Source organism: Zonotrichia albicollis, chromosome Z (assembly GCF_047830755.1).
Source record: "Zonotrichia albicollis isolate bZonAlb1 chromosome Z, bZonAlb1.hap1, whole genome shotgun sequence".
In the NCBI taxonomy this organism is placed as follows: domain Eukaryota; kingdom Metazoa; phylum Chordata; class Aves; order Passeriformes; family Passerellidae; genus Zonotrichia; species Zonotrichia albicollis.
The window spans coordinates 45,925,583-45,942,639 of record NC_133860.1 but is presented as its reverse complement, the minus strand read 5'-3'; the positions used below and the strand labels follow the sequence as shown (position 1 = coordinate 45,942,639).

The 17,057-nt window shown below is 36.5% G+C and overlaps 1 protein-coding gene across 12 annotated transcripts in view; it reads right to left on the bottom strand.

Moving 5' to 3' along the window:
• JAK2 (Janus kinase 2) overlaps positions 1-17,057 on the bottom strand; it is an 83,619-nt gene that overhangs the window by 37,629 nt on the left and 28,933 nt on the right. For 3 of the 12 annotated variants that reach the window (XM_074533047.1, XM_074533049.1, XM_026794214.2), the window contains 6 exons: positions 15,978-16,070; positions 14,411-14,597; positions 9,754-9,899; positions 5,304-5,554; positions 1,079-1,202; positions 174-291 (listed from right to left, as the gene is read on the bottom strand). In XM_074533047.1, coding sequence (XP_074389148.1) covers positions 174-291; positions 1,079-1,202; positions 5,304-5,523 — 462 coding nt within the window. In that variant the 5' untranslated portion in view covers positions 5,524-5,554; positions 9,754-9,899; positions 14,411-14,597; positions 15,978-16,070. The remainder of the gene's footprint in view (positions 1-173; positions 292-1,078; positions 1,203-5,303; positions 5,555-9,753; positions 9,900-14,410; positions 14,598-15,977; positions 16,071-17,057) is intronic. The other 9 variants (XM_074533050.1, XM_026794215.2, XM_074533053.1 and 6 more) reach the window with 5 other exon arrangements.

Genomic DNA, 17,057 nt, shown 5'->3' with positions numbered 1-17,057 from the left:
ACTGTTTTGAACTTCATTTCTCCAAATACACAATAGGGCATGGAATTTAATTTCCAGCTTGAGAGGGCTTCAGGCTTTCAAGAGCCTATAGAGTTACTAGGAGAAGATGGAAAGGGAATAGATGCTAATAACCCTCACCAATCTGCATTTAAAAGCAGGAGAGCAAAGCATACCTGTGCGAATAGGTAAGACATGACAAGATCGTCAAGGACGGGGCTTTCTGCACCTCGAAGAACGCCATACCGGTATGCTCTGTTGCTGCCACTGCAATACCAGTGGGGAAAATAAAACCTGGTAGGAAATAAATTCAAGCAAATGTTAATAAACAGATATTTTGGTTACCAGTATCAGACATTACTGCTCTCAAATACATGTAACTAGTGCTGCTGATCTGGAGGAGCACTATGAAACCCCAGTTACTCAATGAAGACTTCAGATCCAGTTCTTGATGTTTTAAAGTACTATAGTACTCTAGCAAGGTGATCAACTGTACTGAGAGGAATGAGAACTTTGCTAACTTATTCCCACTAATCAGAATACAGAGAATTTTATTAGTGCCTTCCAGCTTCTTTTGAAACAGTTCCCAAAAAACCACTCGGGCCAAATTATATAATGTAAATAAATTAAGCAGTTTACAAAAGTAAAATTGTGACTGCAGTTTCAGTTCTCCACATTCAATTATAAGGTTAGTGAAAAATGGCTGTATTGCAGAAACATGTCTGACTATGCAGGACAATTACTCTGCATTTCAGAAACTACTACTTATTTCAAACAAGCAAGCACAGAGGAGATGAGATGTATCACTATTATGAAAGCTTTTTACTTCTAGTGTGTTTTTGTTGTTTGTTTCTTCAATCTGACACTGGTTAACATATCGGATAGAGAAAATTAATAAAGTATACATAATTCACATCACTCCAATATTTTTTATTCTTTTAGCTCCCTGTTTTCCAGAAGAAGCCAGCAATCTGTCCATAACTTCTAAGAGACTACAGTTCAATTAAATATCATACTGGTTGTGTTCTCTCACACAGTCTTGTTTTATCATGAAAAGTGCACAACATTTTATTTAGATTACCTTATCCGGTAAATTAGGATGAGCCTGGTTGTTTCATCCACATGGAAGATGTGATTTGGGGGATACCACATTCTGTCTGTTTCACTCATGAGAGCAAACATGTTATGATACACCGGCATGATACCTACATGAGGAGCAGAGAAGCAAATATCAGCAGGAAACAGTTTTCACAAAACATTTTTAAAATATTGTGGGTTAAAAGCAGCAGATTGCCACAGCGCTCCACTACTACGGGCAACAGGTATCAGTACTGCCAACAACACTGCAATCACATTCCCATAACCTGCAGGCTGCTTTGCTGGTTAAATTTTTCATTCTTCCTTTATGCTGTCTGACTGAAGACCATGTTCACCTGTTGTCCTATACTCACTGTTAGATAACAAGATTTTCTCATTTTCTCTGTATGGCATTTAATAAAATGTCTTCTTAGCCTCCCAGTTTAGAAACCCCCTATGAATCAGAAGTACTTATATTTAGCCCTCCCCCTGACACTGTCTTCCTTTGTATGAAAAGCAAACTGCACTCTTCCATCCCTCTTATTTTGGCATTTATAGTTCTGAATGGTAATTTGCACCATTCACTGGCAGTATTTAAGGACACAGAGATCATGCATATTTTTCAAGAAAATGAGTTTCACTTCTTTATCCCTTCCCCTTTAGAACTATTAATTTGCTTTGCTCAACAATTGCTCAACAATTATAAAACAGAGCAAATCCCTTTATTAAATAGTCTTGAAAATTGTCCACAAAAATCTGACAAAAGCAGAGAGACCAGAAACTTCTCTTTTCATGTAATTCTTACGACCACTATTAACTGCAGGGTCCTTTAAAGTGAAGATAACTGAAGTATTTAAATGTTTTCTCTAGAAACAATGAAAGTTTAAAAACTGGAGTGGGGAATAAAAGTCTTCTGCTGAAGCCTAGATATGTCAACAATAGCGAAAACTTAGGAGAAATATAAATGTACGTGAAGGTAAATGAAATCATAAGAGCCATTCACAAAAGGTACTGAAAAGCCTCCCCAGGATTTTTGTGCCGCATTAAACATTCTATCAGCTCAATCTGTGAGGAATTAAGAGAGAAGATAGCAACTCAGACATAATTAATCAGAATTTTCACTGCTTTGTTTCTCCTGCAAGGGATATCAAGTAAATTTTCTGGAACATTTCAATGACAAGATCTCTTAAAAATTTATTTATTTATTGCATAAGGCTAAAGAAATGAGTATATATATGTATACATATATATATAAATATATCTATATATATAGTATATTCATACTATATAGTACATAGGATATATACTTGAGTATAGTCAAGTAACATCACAAAAGACTACAACACAGCATAAGTTTATACTTCAACACAGCATAAGTTTATACTTGTTTCAAACCTATAAAAAAGTAGAGTCTTCTTTTCCTCATTATGATTTTAGAGCTTCACATCCAGACAAGTCTCACTACTTCATTTATCCTGAAGCAGCTAAGAAAATACAGTTTTTCTGTATCTCCTCCTTTATTGGCATTAGGAACCCCTTCTCCCACACAGTATGTTTTCATAAGAAAAAATAAAAGACAGGAAGTGTAAATCACAACAAGCCATGACACCACTATGAAATGTTAAAGTCATGCAGAGTCTGGAATAGAAATACTGTTGTATGAAACTCTCAAGCTTGTAAGTTATTAGATATAAAAAGACGAAAGCAATTAGTTGAATGATTAATAAAAGTCTCAAATTTTCGATATAAAAAGTCTAATGGATACATTAGTTCTCATACAGTTGGAAGTAAACTGTTTAAAACTTATATAGCCCTGCATATACCATTGCTTGCCTTTTCTGACATAAAAATAGTATCTTGCCTTATCATTCATACAACGTGGAGGCTAACCAAACCCTAAACATCACATTCAATGTCACTATCCTGTCAACAAAATGGTTTCTGAACGGTCGATCAAAGCTTCTATTTCTTTTCCTGGAAAAACAGAATTGCCCAGAGTTCTGATTAATTCATTCCCCAGCTAGTGGGGGTGAGCAGGGGGGCTGCATGTTCTGGGTGGATTTTCAGGAAAGGCTATCACCTAAAGGAAGACAAACAAAGAAAAACCAAACAACAACACGACCTCACAATAACAAGCAAACACACACTCACGCACACATACACATGAAAAAAAAAAAAACCTGAAACCAAACAAAACCACCGAACAAAAAAACCAACCCTCAGTGAACAGTTACACTCAATGACAACTCGGAGCTACGTGAACACTGAGTCATGTCAATTCTGGAAATTCAGCATGCATACAATTCCCTTGTTAACAGCACAGAATCTCTTCTCGAGCATACAAGCAAAGAGTACAAATCATAACATTATGCAATGCACTCTCTGCCTTGAAAACATTTCATTGACTGCAAACATTGCCACCATTTGTCACATTAAATGCTTTGAAACAGTGCTTTTGCTTACTTATCATTAAAAACTCTCTGCCATTTTATGGTTTTCCAAGAGAGATCAGAATTTTTCAAGGGTTGTACCATGGAAATTCTGACAAATTGCAAATTTGCAATTCAGATGGGTGAGAATTAAAATGAAGATACACCTAACACAAAGATTCTGCAACCTCTAGAATGATTTCTCTAATATATTTAATTTCCGTCATCAGTTAGTTCCTCTAATACCACTCTCCCCCTCAGGCTATGAATAATACCTTTTCTTCAATTTGGTGTGACATTTCTAATCTTTTACTTGGCAATTAACTAGCTAACATGCAAGAACTGAACCATGACTAACTCATCGATTTAAATGTAATTTCAAGGCACCTTATTTATTTTTTCATTTCTGCTTGGAAAATGTGATAGTCACTTTTATGTACAGTTTTCCTTATAGAAATACAAACCCACAAAAATGTATATATTTATTATATTTTCCCAAACCAGAAAACTCTTTTTAAATAAAGTTTAAAAAAAATGGCCAAGCTTTTGCAAGCATGTATGAAACTGGCAGAAAAATATTTAGACAGACTAATATTTTTATAGCCAGTACATACCAGATACAATGGATCTAATGTCAAGTTAGCAGTGACTGGAAAATTTTCAATTGTTTGAACTGTTTAAAAGATATGTAACAAGACTCTCTGACTGCTGATGTTTGCCTAGATCCAGTCCTGCTTTGCCTTCAACAGCAGTCATACTTGGATATAATCAGCTCTGCTATCAAAAGATCCATCAGTTGTTCAGATCACGAAATTCATTAACAATTAGCAAATTTGTTATATTTCAGTCTTGCTTACTACCCAGATCATTCCCTTCTTAACCAAGTATTCTGACTCACAGCTTACTCCTGAAAGATGAGTCTTGCAAACAAACATTACATGACGGTATGGAGTCATATGTGTTCTGCTGTACAACCAAAAAATCCTCTCAGAAAAAAAAGGAATAATAAACAATAAGAAGCAATGCCTCATGATTTAAGCATAAATGGTTGCTATGAAAGAGAAAAAAGAACCAAAAGATAATCACTTTCATATCCAGAGATTATAGGAAACTAATTTGTTTTATTAAAAAATTCAATGTACTTTTGCAAAGAAAGATGTATGCACAAAATGCATATTTGAATTATTTTACTACAGATTTCAGCCCTGGCGTATGTTAGACACTACGTAAATGCAACAATTCAAAGGCATTCTTAGATATCAATGTATTATTTATTTATATTATACAACCCTGTTATTTACCTACTTTATTTCCCTAACCATTACAAAGAGCATCAACCACACACACAAGCATTCATGTTATATCTAACAGAACAGTTTCCTTCTGCAAAGTGATTAAGCATGAATAATACATAACATATGCACATAACTTCCAGGACCAATCTGTTTTGCAGGGCTGCATCAGGAAGTAATTCATGCTATTTGCAGCACCTGCTATGATTTACTATTCAAACTGTATCTTAGCTCAATGAAAGAAGACTTTCAGTTACAGGATGGTATACCTTTAATTTGTTTGAAAAAACATGGCAGTCACCCAATTCAGCTTCACAACCATTCTAATGGGAACAGTTTTACAGCCTGCTGCTAACTACATCTGACAGAACAGTAGCTGAAACAGTAGCTGAAATTAGCACTTCAGTCTAAATGCCACCATTTTTATGAGCTTTGGATTGTTGAAAACTTTCTTGTAGGAAGTTGGATTTCATGGCTTTATTAGATAAACTGTTAGGTATATACTTACCACAAGCTTTACAGGCAACAGCACAAATCTCTTCTGCAACATATTCTCCAGCTGAAAACTGAAGGTAATCTCCTTCTGTCTTCCCAGGAGAATGATAAAGGTACACTTGAAGCAATGGTTCTGTCTGCTTGGATGCACTGCTATTTCCACGGACGTCACCATTCTGGTGGACAGTAGAAGTTGCTGTACTTTCCATATTTGTCATTGTAAGACAAGCCATAGTCTGTTCTGGTTCTGTTCAGAGCATCTGTCTGAAAGAAATGTAAGAAATACTTCCTGGCTAACTGTTCTTGGTATTGTTTGTAATATTCATGTTCAGTGACAGTACTGTTCTGACATTGAAAAATCATTAGAACTTGAAGACAAGCAAATAGCTTAGGTGATTTATGAAAAGCTAAGTTTCTCTTCAATTTACTCCACAGCCCTAGAGGAAAAGCAAGTGACAGTATTAGAGGAAAAAACAAAATATAAACTTGGGAGTCCAGATAGAGGATTATCACTTCTCACTGGATTTCAGACAGCATGTGCTCACCTGCAACATGCTAATTAAACCTGAAAGCCAAAAGAATTGCTTTAATGAGATCTGTACAACTCATTTTACTCCCAATTTAAATTTAGAAGACAAAAAAAACTAACACTGATGAAGAGAAGGATAGAAAAAGCACCTTGCAGCTGAGTTTTCCTTGTAAGCAGACACTTCAAAAAAGTGCTGAGGTGAGAATCTAGCAGACATGGTTTACACCTAGGAATGGGAGATCTTCCAAGACCACCTTCTTTCAGAAAAAAAAATCATTTAATCTGCCATCAAAATAACAGTTCTCTCTCATAAATGTAATCAAAGAAGATTAATAATGTAATAAATAACCACAGATATATCTGATAATGAAAAAAAAGTTTAAAAATGTGAGATTAGGCAGCATATTCTAAAAGCCAGTTGAAGAATATCTCTGCTTCTCTGTGACTGCATCATAATTTTAATTGGTATAATCCCTGCTTAAAGACAAAAGCTTAGATAACAGTCTAAGCTTGCTTTTTATTAGAAGTTATTTCAAGTAGCTACCACCTGGAATTCTGCATTTCTTATTCTGAAAATGCAGAATAGGTTCAAACAAGACAATTAAACATATTTTATTTTTTAGAATCAAAGTATGGTTTGGGCCACAATAATATTGCCCTGACGCCGCCTCCTCTTTGAGCTGAACAACCCCAACTGGCTCAGTCCTTCCTCACATGCAGAGGCAATCCAGCCCTCTGATTGTTTTTGTGGCCCTTCTCTGGACTCACTCCAAATGTTCCCTGTCTTTCCTGTGCTAGGGGCCCCAGAGCTGGACACAGGACTCCAAGTGCAGTCTCACAAAAACACACCAGGGGAGGAGAATCACACCCCTTGACCTGCTGGCAATGCTTCTGTGAATAGGGTGAAATTGGTTTTCTGGGGTGCCAGTGCATAGTGCCAGCTCACACCTCAGTTTTTCTCTACCAGGATCCCCAAGACTTCACCCACAGGGCTGCTCTCAAATCCATTCACCCTGCAGCTTGTACTGATCCTGGAGATTGCTCTAACCTAGATGCAAGACCTGGTGCACATAGCATTGGTGAACTTCATGAGTTTTCCACGGAATCACTTCCCAGGTCTGCCAAGGGGCCTCTGGATTGGTGTCCCTTCCCTCAGTCCCCTTCAACTGCACTAGTCAACTTGGTGTCATTCCCAAACTCACTAAGGGTCTACATGTTGCTGCTTAATATATTGAATGGTTAATAAAGTTATTGTACTTGAAAATGTAAATGTCTAAGTTAAAAATATGTTCATTGTTCTGCATAGGCATATGAGTGTTACATTCTTAATGCATTATTTTCAACAGCTTTTGTTTGTATTGAATTATGTTGCTTTATCGGGAAAGAACTGCTTGGAACATATTCTGGAGTTTTTAAAAAAATTTTCTGTTCCTAACTAGAATTATCTATTATTAATGTGGGCTTAGAATTATCTAAGAGTATTAATTAATGTGGGGTGAAGATGATGTGTGCTATGGAAACCACAGCAGTTATATCAGCAGGAAAAAAATGCTGAACATCTTAAATAAGGAAAACATTAACTTAATGAGTTTTGAGATGACAAAAATATTCAATTACATAAACAAGAGGATAAGACTGTGTTACTATTACGCTAATTCTGGGGGAAAGAGAAAAGAAAAAAGATACCATCACCAAGTGAAAAATCTATTCTTTTACTTCCCAAACTAAGCAACACAAAGAACCAGTGTGTTATAGATATTTAAACATGAACGTCTAGACACAAATGTCATTCACTACATTGCTTACGCCCTTATGTAGGGGATACATGTGCCTCATTTACAAAGCCAGCCACCTTTAATTGAAAAGGTATGTGCTTTTAGCTCCAAAGGTAGCACAGGTAACAAGTCCATGTTTAACTAAGGAAAAAAAGCATTCCTCCTCACTCAACAAGGAATAATTGTTTTTTAGAAGGAAAAAAACCCCACATGACTATAAACATTATATTTAAAAGATTTCTCACTACTTTTGTCAACATTATGCAAGACATAATGCTTGTGCTCTACAACTTGCTTTTATATAAAACATTCACAGCTTTAGTACCACAGAGGGCCATCTTTAATTACTACATCTTTAATTACTACAGTAGTTTTCCCAAAATACTCCAAAATTAACCCTCTTTTTATTCAAACTTTAACCTGAACTGACAGATTTTTCACTGGTCACTCAGCTTTATGTCTATCCAAAACTGAATGGAAATGTAATTTGCCAACCTAACTGAAAACTTGTCCAGTTTCAAAAGTGTACTAAACAAATGTGCTTGTGCCTGCCTCTCCTTCATAAAGTCTGCGTATTTACAACATATTTGTCCTTTCAAAAAACTCCCATCATTCCCTCTTTGTTTCCATAATAAAAAAATTGATAAACCAAGAAGGGAACCTTGCTTAATCACACCTAAGAATGTGAAATAGCAATAAAATGCAGTAAAAAATGCAAAGTAAATACTCTGTGCTATTTGTTGCACTAATTTCAAAGAGTCCATGTGACAATGTGAAAAAAAACCTCAAGAGACACTATTTGTAAAAAAGTGACATCACTTCAAATTAAAAATCTTTCAAGTTTCTCTTTTATGTTTAAGGGCAGACAAAGCAGGTGAAACCAAGAAATAGTCTTACATTATTTTCTTCACTGAAAATAGAAAACATGTTTTCTTGGCCTCTTACATGTTTACATGTAAGTAAAGCAGTTTAATGGGCAGATTCTTGCGTGCAAAGTAACTGAAACACAAGGTCACCACTCAAAACAAAACTCCTTTCACTTGTTTTTCTCACCAGACAAGTCTCAAATTGGACACACTTAGTTTTCCCTGCTTTGGTCCATTCAGAGACCACTATCTTAGCACAACAGAAACACTAAACATGGCAAAAGAATTAACTGCTGTTGATCTAGTATATTTAAAATATGACCTATTCTGATGGAGCTAAGCATTTTGAGACTAAATATACTGGGAGACAATAGCCTACCTGTTCGCAGAACTCACTGAGTATAATTTTCTGGGGTATATAGATTTGTTCATATTCTAATTCGAAATAATTTCTGTGCTTTTGCAAAGAATGTAAATAATTCTCACCATTGTATGAAAGGATTTAACATATTTAGAAAGCAACTTTTGGAGACACCACAAAGGTATTTGTTTGAACAACAAAAGCCCCTATACCAAGTCCAAACACATTTTAGAGTGGATGTCTGACATAATGAAGGCTCAATAAAAAAAATGGCTGAACCAATTATCCAAGTAAAAAATAGGAATAGGTAACAAAGTCTGAGGTAAGGATGATGTTTTGGAGATAACAACTACAAGCTGTAAGAGATGCGATTCTGGTACTGATGAACAGAGTATTTGATTCAATAGAATTATTTTATATTCGTAATACAGACAATATTTTAAGAGATGGCTTCTAAAAGATAAGATTAATCATTCTATACATTGCTCTAACCACAATCACCAGCATCTACAACAGAACATGTCTACATACAATCCTCTGTTGATGTTTGTATCAGCAATGCACCTGAAAATTATTTTCACCAGCCACACTGTGCTGCAGTAATTCAGTAATTTTAAGTCAACCATCAAGAAAATGGTTAATGAAATCAAAAATCATGACTCACAGAAGACATTTCACTAAAACATGGAGGACATCCAAAATTCTCACAATTTAATAATATACATCATTCACAGCCTTCAAAAGATTGGCTTTCAACTTACAGGGTTTCTTTTTGGGGAGGGGGTGGCGGGAGCATTTGAGGCAACAGGTGGCTCTTGAAAGGAAGCCTCCTGAGCCAGAGTCTTTAGCCATACCACTTCAAATGTATAATTTCAAAGGTTTAAAAATGAGAGCATCCTCTCACTACAGATAAATCCTCAACAGTTAATTACCTTTTTATCACTTGGGAAATCTCTGTACTAAACATGGGAGTGACGAAGCCCTTTAAATAAGCATGTCACAAGACATCCACTTGCTGCAGGAATCCACAGAAAGTCAGACAAAGCAGGCACATATGCAGAGGTGGACCATAATGTATCTGCATTAAAAGTAAAATATTAAAAAATGTTAATGGCTGTGAACAATACATAATGCATGATTATTGAAGAAATCAAATCTTCTTTTAGATACAGATGAAGTGATCCCCTCCTGTCTTATTTGCCCAAATTCTTGTCATCTTTGCCAAGAACTTTTTAAATTTAGGCTTTTTTAAATACAAAATTTTTTAAAACATTAAACCACATTTTTGGTACTGAGACTGCTTCTCAGTTCTAGCAAGAAAGTGGTATAGAAGCCAGATACCTGACTTCAAACATTATCACCAGGTTTTTTTGCACACGTTTTTCTTTTCTGTGAATACAGCGCCAGTTAAAAAAAAAAAACTGCTGATGGCATTACATGGAGAAAATAGAAACGAAAAAGGGAAAGTAATCACAAAAAGAGACATGGTATGCTCACTTTATGTAATAAGCCACAACAATTAATTCTCTTTGAAAACTGACAACATCCACTCCTTTCAATTCATGTGGAAGTTAAGATCAACTGTCTTGCAGCAGGAAGGGCAAGGGCACACCCACCCTTTGCTCTCATTGCACAACACTTCTGTGGTTGCAGGAAACTATTTGAAAGTGCTTAAGCACAACAGCAGCTTCCTGCAGCAATGGAAACAAAATATATATTCCCTTTGTGACCCTCCCAACACAGAAAGGGCCTGACAGAGGACCAAAAATTGATTTTAAAACTGAACACGGGTGAGGGAAATAAAATGGAAGCTTGAAGGGGGCAGAATTCAGAATGGAGAACTCTTCAAATTTTATGTTGGATGACTCTTCAGACAGGTATCATCCTGAACAGGAGTGAAGACTTCAACACAGTTTCCTCAGTGCCATGTGCTGTGTTGACTGAGTCTATCACAAATACCACACTCCCTTCTTCTGTCCCCCAAAAAAGAACCCATCTCAGTGAGCAGTAAATTCAGCTTCTTTCCTCACAGAAGTCAGACTGGTGGCAATGACTAGCCATTGCCAATGACAACCATTTCTCCTCTTGCAATACTAGCTTTAGAGACAGACAGTTTTGCCTTGCTTGGACAGCTGTGTATTTTGTACACACCTCCCCCAAGTGCTTCAGACCACACCAGGATCTGATCTGAAGGTCAGCACAGTCAGCACAAGTTTTTTCCAGACCTGTGCTGAAATGCTGGAAGGAGAGAGGAAGGGTTGTCTGGGGAAGAGCTGTCTATCTCTGACCTACTGAGCACACATTCCACGCACACTGATCTGAGAGCACGACCTTCAAACAAAGCAGAGAACAACCACCTGTTCATGCAGGTTTCAGATCAAGGGGCCTTGAGGGTATTCTAATTTATCTTCTATTTTTAAAGTACTGTTTCATGCTCAGAACTGCCTAGCATTTGTAAGTCCCAGTCAGGCTCCTGAATTTAACCAAAACTGCATGAAGATTTATCTATGTTTAACTATGTTGTTTTTCCACAAATCCAGCAGAATAAAGATTGCAACATTTTGAATACCTTTGACAATACTGTAGCTTGTGCTTCACAGGCAAAAAAATCAATGAAGCAGCCTAATAGAAAATCTATTCTTCACATGATGAACAAAAATAATTGCTTGTTTATGAAGGAGCAGCTTACAGCTGTGAACAAGAAGCATGGAAACTCAGAGATCAAAAACTCCAAGCTCAACAGGTACATGTGACATATTTCTCTCTTTCTAACAAGAAGCATGGAAACTCAGAGATCAAAAACTCCAAGCTCAACAGGTACATGTGACATATTTCTCTCTTTCTAACAAGAAGCATGGAAACTCAGAGATCAAAAACTCCAAGCTCAACAGGTACATGTGGCATATTTCTCTCTTTCTCCCTCACCCCATCTACAGGATCTGCATTAAGGCCTTATAAAACTATTCAGTTCATACACTTACAGACTAAGTCTCATCTAAGACAAATTACTCCTTTAGAAGCAGAGCTGCTGCACCAATCTCACAGTGCACCACCTTGTCAGTGATCTAGCTCCCCTATTTCCTCCTTCCTTCTATTTGTTCAAGTCTACACCATCTTACATTTCTGGTAGCTGCAAGGATGTAAATGCCAAATTCCAAAATGAACTTAAGAGACTAATGAACCTCAGCCAAAATAAATTACTGCATCATCTCTGATTTGCCACTGTCTGCAAAGAGCACAATACAGCATTTGTTATTTCAACAAGTCTTCAGAACTGCTATAAATACAATTAATGTTTGTGCCTGTGTCACCAACTGCTCAGTTTACTAGTGAAAGAAGAAAGATTAAATAGTATTTTCTATTGACAAGCAAGGCCTTGAAGACATAGGCTGTCTCCCAATAACTCAGTATGATTATTGCCAGTAAACCAAAGATGACAGCAATGCACACACTGTCCATCTGCTTATATACATATCCTTCTTTCAAGGAATTTGAATGAACATCAATAATGAAAGCCTTCCCAAGTAATGGTGGGTAGGAGGTACAGTAGGATGCATTACCTGGAATGGGATGAATCAACTTGAACAATGCTCTATTTTGCAAAGCTATCTGTAGTGAACTAAAGAGGGTGTCATGCTGCTTTTGGTGTTGGATTATGCTAAAACCAGCTTGACTCATCAACACCAAAGTTTAACATGCTGATAACGAGGTGGAGATGTGGCAGATATGGTAAAGTATTCTTATGTAAAAATGCTAAGGTGACACAGTTGGCGATATAGGTAAGTAACGTCAACCTCTACTTAATAGTTTTTAGGGGGTTTCTTTGCTAGCTTTAGTGGAATTGCTTTAATAAAATTGTTTTGACATGGCACACACTACACTATCCTAGTTTTAGCTTCTATAATGCATAGTAAATAATTCTGATTAAGATCTTCATGTCTAATCATTTATTATAGTAAATAATTCATTTTTATATTACTAGATCTGGTTTGCCTCCCTTAATCCTGTGGGACAAAGCTGTACAAAGTTCAATCACAACCCTATAATTTCTTAGACCTAAAACTATTAGTTTGGCATTAAGATTGGATCTAGCCACACCAGGCTCCTCTTTGAGAAGGAGTTTAAAAGGCAAGCACTTCCCTTCTGCACCTCATGACTCAATAGGAACTTTTCTAATAAACTTTGTATGAAGGTCTCACTCTACCTGTGACAGGAGATTAAGATTGCAGCAAAGCATCATAAAAAGTGCTAACAAATCTTACATTAGCCAGCAGTGATAGAACATCACAAGGGTATTATGCATCTTGTTCCAAGATGACCAAAATTAAGCTTTTACTTCTAAATCCAAACTTATCCTGAGAAAAAAAGTCAGTCAGCTTCCCACTTGCCATAATTTTGGCTAGTTTGATTTACACTTAATATGTATAATTAATATTTAATTAGTCTTTGCAGTTCAGTTTGAATACACAGACAAATGGAGCACAATTAAGCTTGCCCATATTCTGCATATATGACATGAGTTCTCCTTGCAAATCTGAATTTCTTTGCACGTGCAAGCTTGTTTCAGTGGGTTGCTTTAAAAACAAAAGTATAAATTCAAGGAAGCAAATGCATACACTATACTGACAGGCAATAAAATATTGTATTTTTAAAACATCGCCTGTTACAGAAGGACAGCATTTTTAATGGACCAATAAAATGTTACAAAGTCCTTGTTCAGTCCAAACATGCCACATCAGTAAGAATTTCACCAAAAACACAGCAACAGATTAATATATTTCCAATACATATTCATACGAAAATATCCTCCTGAGTAACTTTCCCAAAATAGTCAACAATACTTTTAAAAATACTAAGCAATCTGGAAAATCTGAGAACTTTTTTCCATTATTTGGATAACAGGTGGCAAGTTCATAAATAAAATTAACCTGCATTTTAAATGCACCATCTTATGCATTAAAACTCTGTTGTCTTTTCTCAGGTAATATTTATTCTGACCTTAAAAACAGTTTTCACAAAAATATAAGCAGAGAGCATATTCAAAAGTGTTTAGTTAACAAGGAGTGCATTTTCAGTTTTCATGGTCATTTTTGTGATATGCCCTGCCTATTGTCCCCCTGCCATGAGGTAAAGCCACACAAGAAAACAACTGCTCCTACAAGTAACAAGTCAAAAATTAAGTAATTCCAAAGTTTTCCTGTTTTATCAGCTGTATACTAATAGCACACAAGAATTTTTCATACACCAAAATTTGAATGCATGTGGTAGCAAGCAAATACATACAGAAGGTGAAAGACTAACATATCAATGACAAAACGTGCTCAAAAAAAAAAAAAAAAGGTAGAGAAGCAAAGATAACATTTGCTTACAGTTTTCACTTGGAAAACCACTCCCAGTATCCACAATTCAGTCCATGAACTTGTGTGTAAGAAAAGAATAATGGTCCTGGCCTGATCTGCTTGCATGACACACAGGGACTAAGTGGATAGCTGTTAATATGAGGATTATCCCATTTTCATTCTGATTAGAAATTTAAAAATTGTGATTTTTAAGTTCTTCACAAGAGAAAGAAGTAATCACTGTACTTACTGAGGAAGAAAACTACCTGGGGCTGCTGTCAGAAAATGCATGAGCATCATGCTCAGGTAGAAGCCTCAACACCACAGTAACATGCCAAGTAGGTGAGTTACCAGAGAAGTAATCAAATCAAAGACTTGCCCAGAAGCAACAGCTCTGTTAAGATTCCATTAGAACTTTGGAAAAAGTTGGTCCATATCTGCAAAACATTTCAGTTTCACCATGGTGACAAATTTCAGCAAAAGTCTATTTCATCAGAAAATTTCCAAGCAATTCAAACAGTTGCCCAATGATTTGGCACAGATTATGTCCCAAGATAATAGTATCTGAGGGTCCTTAGTCCATTCAGAGCCACCATTCTCTCTGCACATCTTTATATACGCAGAAGACATAGGAAAAGTACCAATAATGGGTCAGGAAGGCCTTTTGCATGAAGCATGTGAAAAATATCACCAATTTACCTTTATTCGCCTACATATCTCCCAAATTCTTTTAAAGTGATGCAATAAAAGATGACAACACCAAAATTAGGACTAAGTGATATTTTCACAAGTATGCTACATCATACTAGATTTTTTTTGTTAACTGTACTGAAAATTGAGTACTGTTTAATAGCTCAGATCATGGAACAAAAGATTGTTCCAAGTTACTTAGTAAAGCACCGGTCTTCTTGAATTGGTTCTTTGATTTCTTTCAGAAAGACATTAAATAGGAATTCCCAATGCTCCTGTGTACATGGAGGAAATTAATTCAAAGTAAAAAGCAGGATTTCTCGCTACTGGTCTCATTCTGCCTAGCTGGGTTTTGGTTACAAAAACTATTTTACAGTGAGCAATCAAAGCACCAGTTTCTACACAGGAAAAACTACCAACGCATTATGAAGAAGTTAAGAAATGATAAAAAAAGATTCAATGAAAAAATATCAATGTTAAAAAGTATTCCAACAAACCACCAAAGAAGAAGAAAAAAGTATTTTTCTATTAAAAGTCATTTTTTGTTAAAAATGCTGTTTTAGGGAAAAACCCTTCAATAACCTCTAGAGAATATATAAGACAGCTACAGCCTCACTCACAAGTTAAAAAATACTGGAATTGCAAACAAAAGCAAAAATTACAACACCAAAGTAGTCTGTGAAATTACTTCATTTTCTTAAATGTTGCAAGACTGAGACAGTCTGGAGGTGATGCTGGAAGACACTTTTGAAAAGCTAGCTGTTCTTTCCCAGATGCAATTCCTGCTGTCATAACTGAAGAGCCATTTGTGAAAACATGAACCAGCACTTGTCTCTGCAGTACTGCAGGGCCAAAGAACAGCATCAACAGTTGCAAAGCAGATGTTGGCCTACAGATGCTGTCAAGAGCCACACAGGCTGGTGCTGAGCTATCACAAGTCATTTCACACTGCAGTCAGCGAGTGCTGAAGAGTGGCACGGCAGGCACCAACTGTGTCACAACGGAAAAGGTTTCAAACCAGTTGCTCTTCTCTCAGCCTTCTGTGGCAGGCAGGGATTTCCCAGGTACATTCTGGTTTTAGCAGCTTACCTGTGGAATACATAGAACAGAGAACAGCCAAGACCCACCTCTTGCTGTGGTCTGGGACTTCTGAAAGACGTCTGACTTTTGACAAAGTTCTTTATCCTCTCCCTCTACAGATGGACTCTGGAGTTCTGAGTCTATAAAAAATATTATCCTCTAAGTAAATATCAACACGACAGTTTAACCAAGCAAGTTATTTTCTGATAGAAATTAAAAAGTTCTCTTCCTCACAGAAGACAGAGTTTCTCACAGCAAACATTTCTGTGAGGAAAACCAGTCATAACTCTTTCCAGTTGCCATTGGCTATTAGTATAAATTGCCCTGCTTGCATTTGTTCAGGAAGCTTTTTCCAAGACCTGCGTTTTAAAAAGTTAAACTCTTTGGGACTTCCTTCTGAATTCTGTCATCTCCATTTTCTTGCACTCTTATCTCACTTCCCCAGTCTGGCAACTTCCCTCCTCAGGGCTTAGTAACACTACAGCCTCTACGGTAACTGTCATATGTGTTTACACGACATACAGAGCTCAAGAAGGCTGAAGAGCTAGAATTTTCCTGTGAACCAGGAGCAGAAGATTATGTAGTAGGGGGAAAGGGCAGTGACATCACTAAGTATCCTCTAGGCGTAGAGGAGGTAAACAGAAAGAGGAGGAGCCATTCTAAAGGCAAATGTCAAAACAATGTTTTAAAACATGCTTTCCCCTTCACGGTTTATTTTGTGGCTTTTCTCTTTCAACACAGATTGCATTTAGTAACATAAAAAGAAAAAAGAGACAAAAGAAAAAAAAAAAGAGGGAAATTAATGATTCTGATTCCTACCCAAGAATCAGAACATCTTAAGAAAAAAATCTCTTACTCAAACCTCAAAGACTGTTTAATGAAATTTGCAGTCACTTTAGTGAGAAATAACTCCATGGAACAGTATCACCAGGTCTCTTCATTCTATCATTCTAGATATGGTGAAATGGTGCCTCCAGTTTCAACTCCAGAATATCCCAACTGAAACTACTACTCTTTGCCAAACTTCTAAATATCTACCATTAGAGATTAAAGGTACACGTTTACAGTCTGTCATACGCAGTAAAGTACCATGGAGAATATAATAATCATAACACCAACCACCTCTT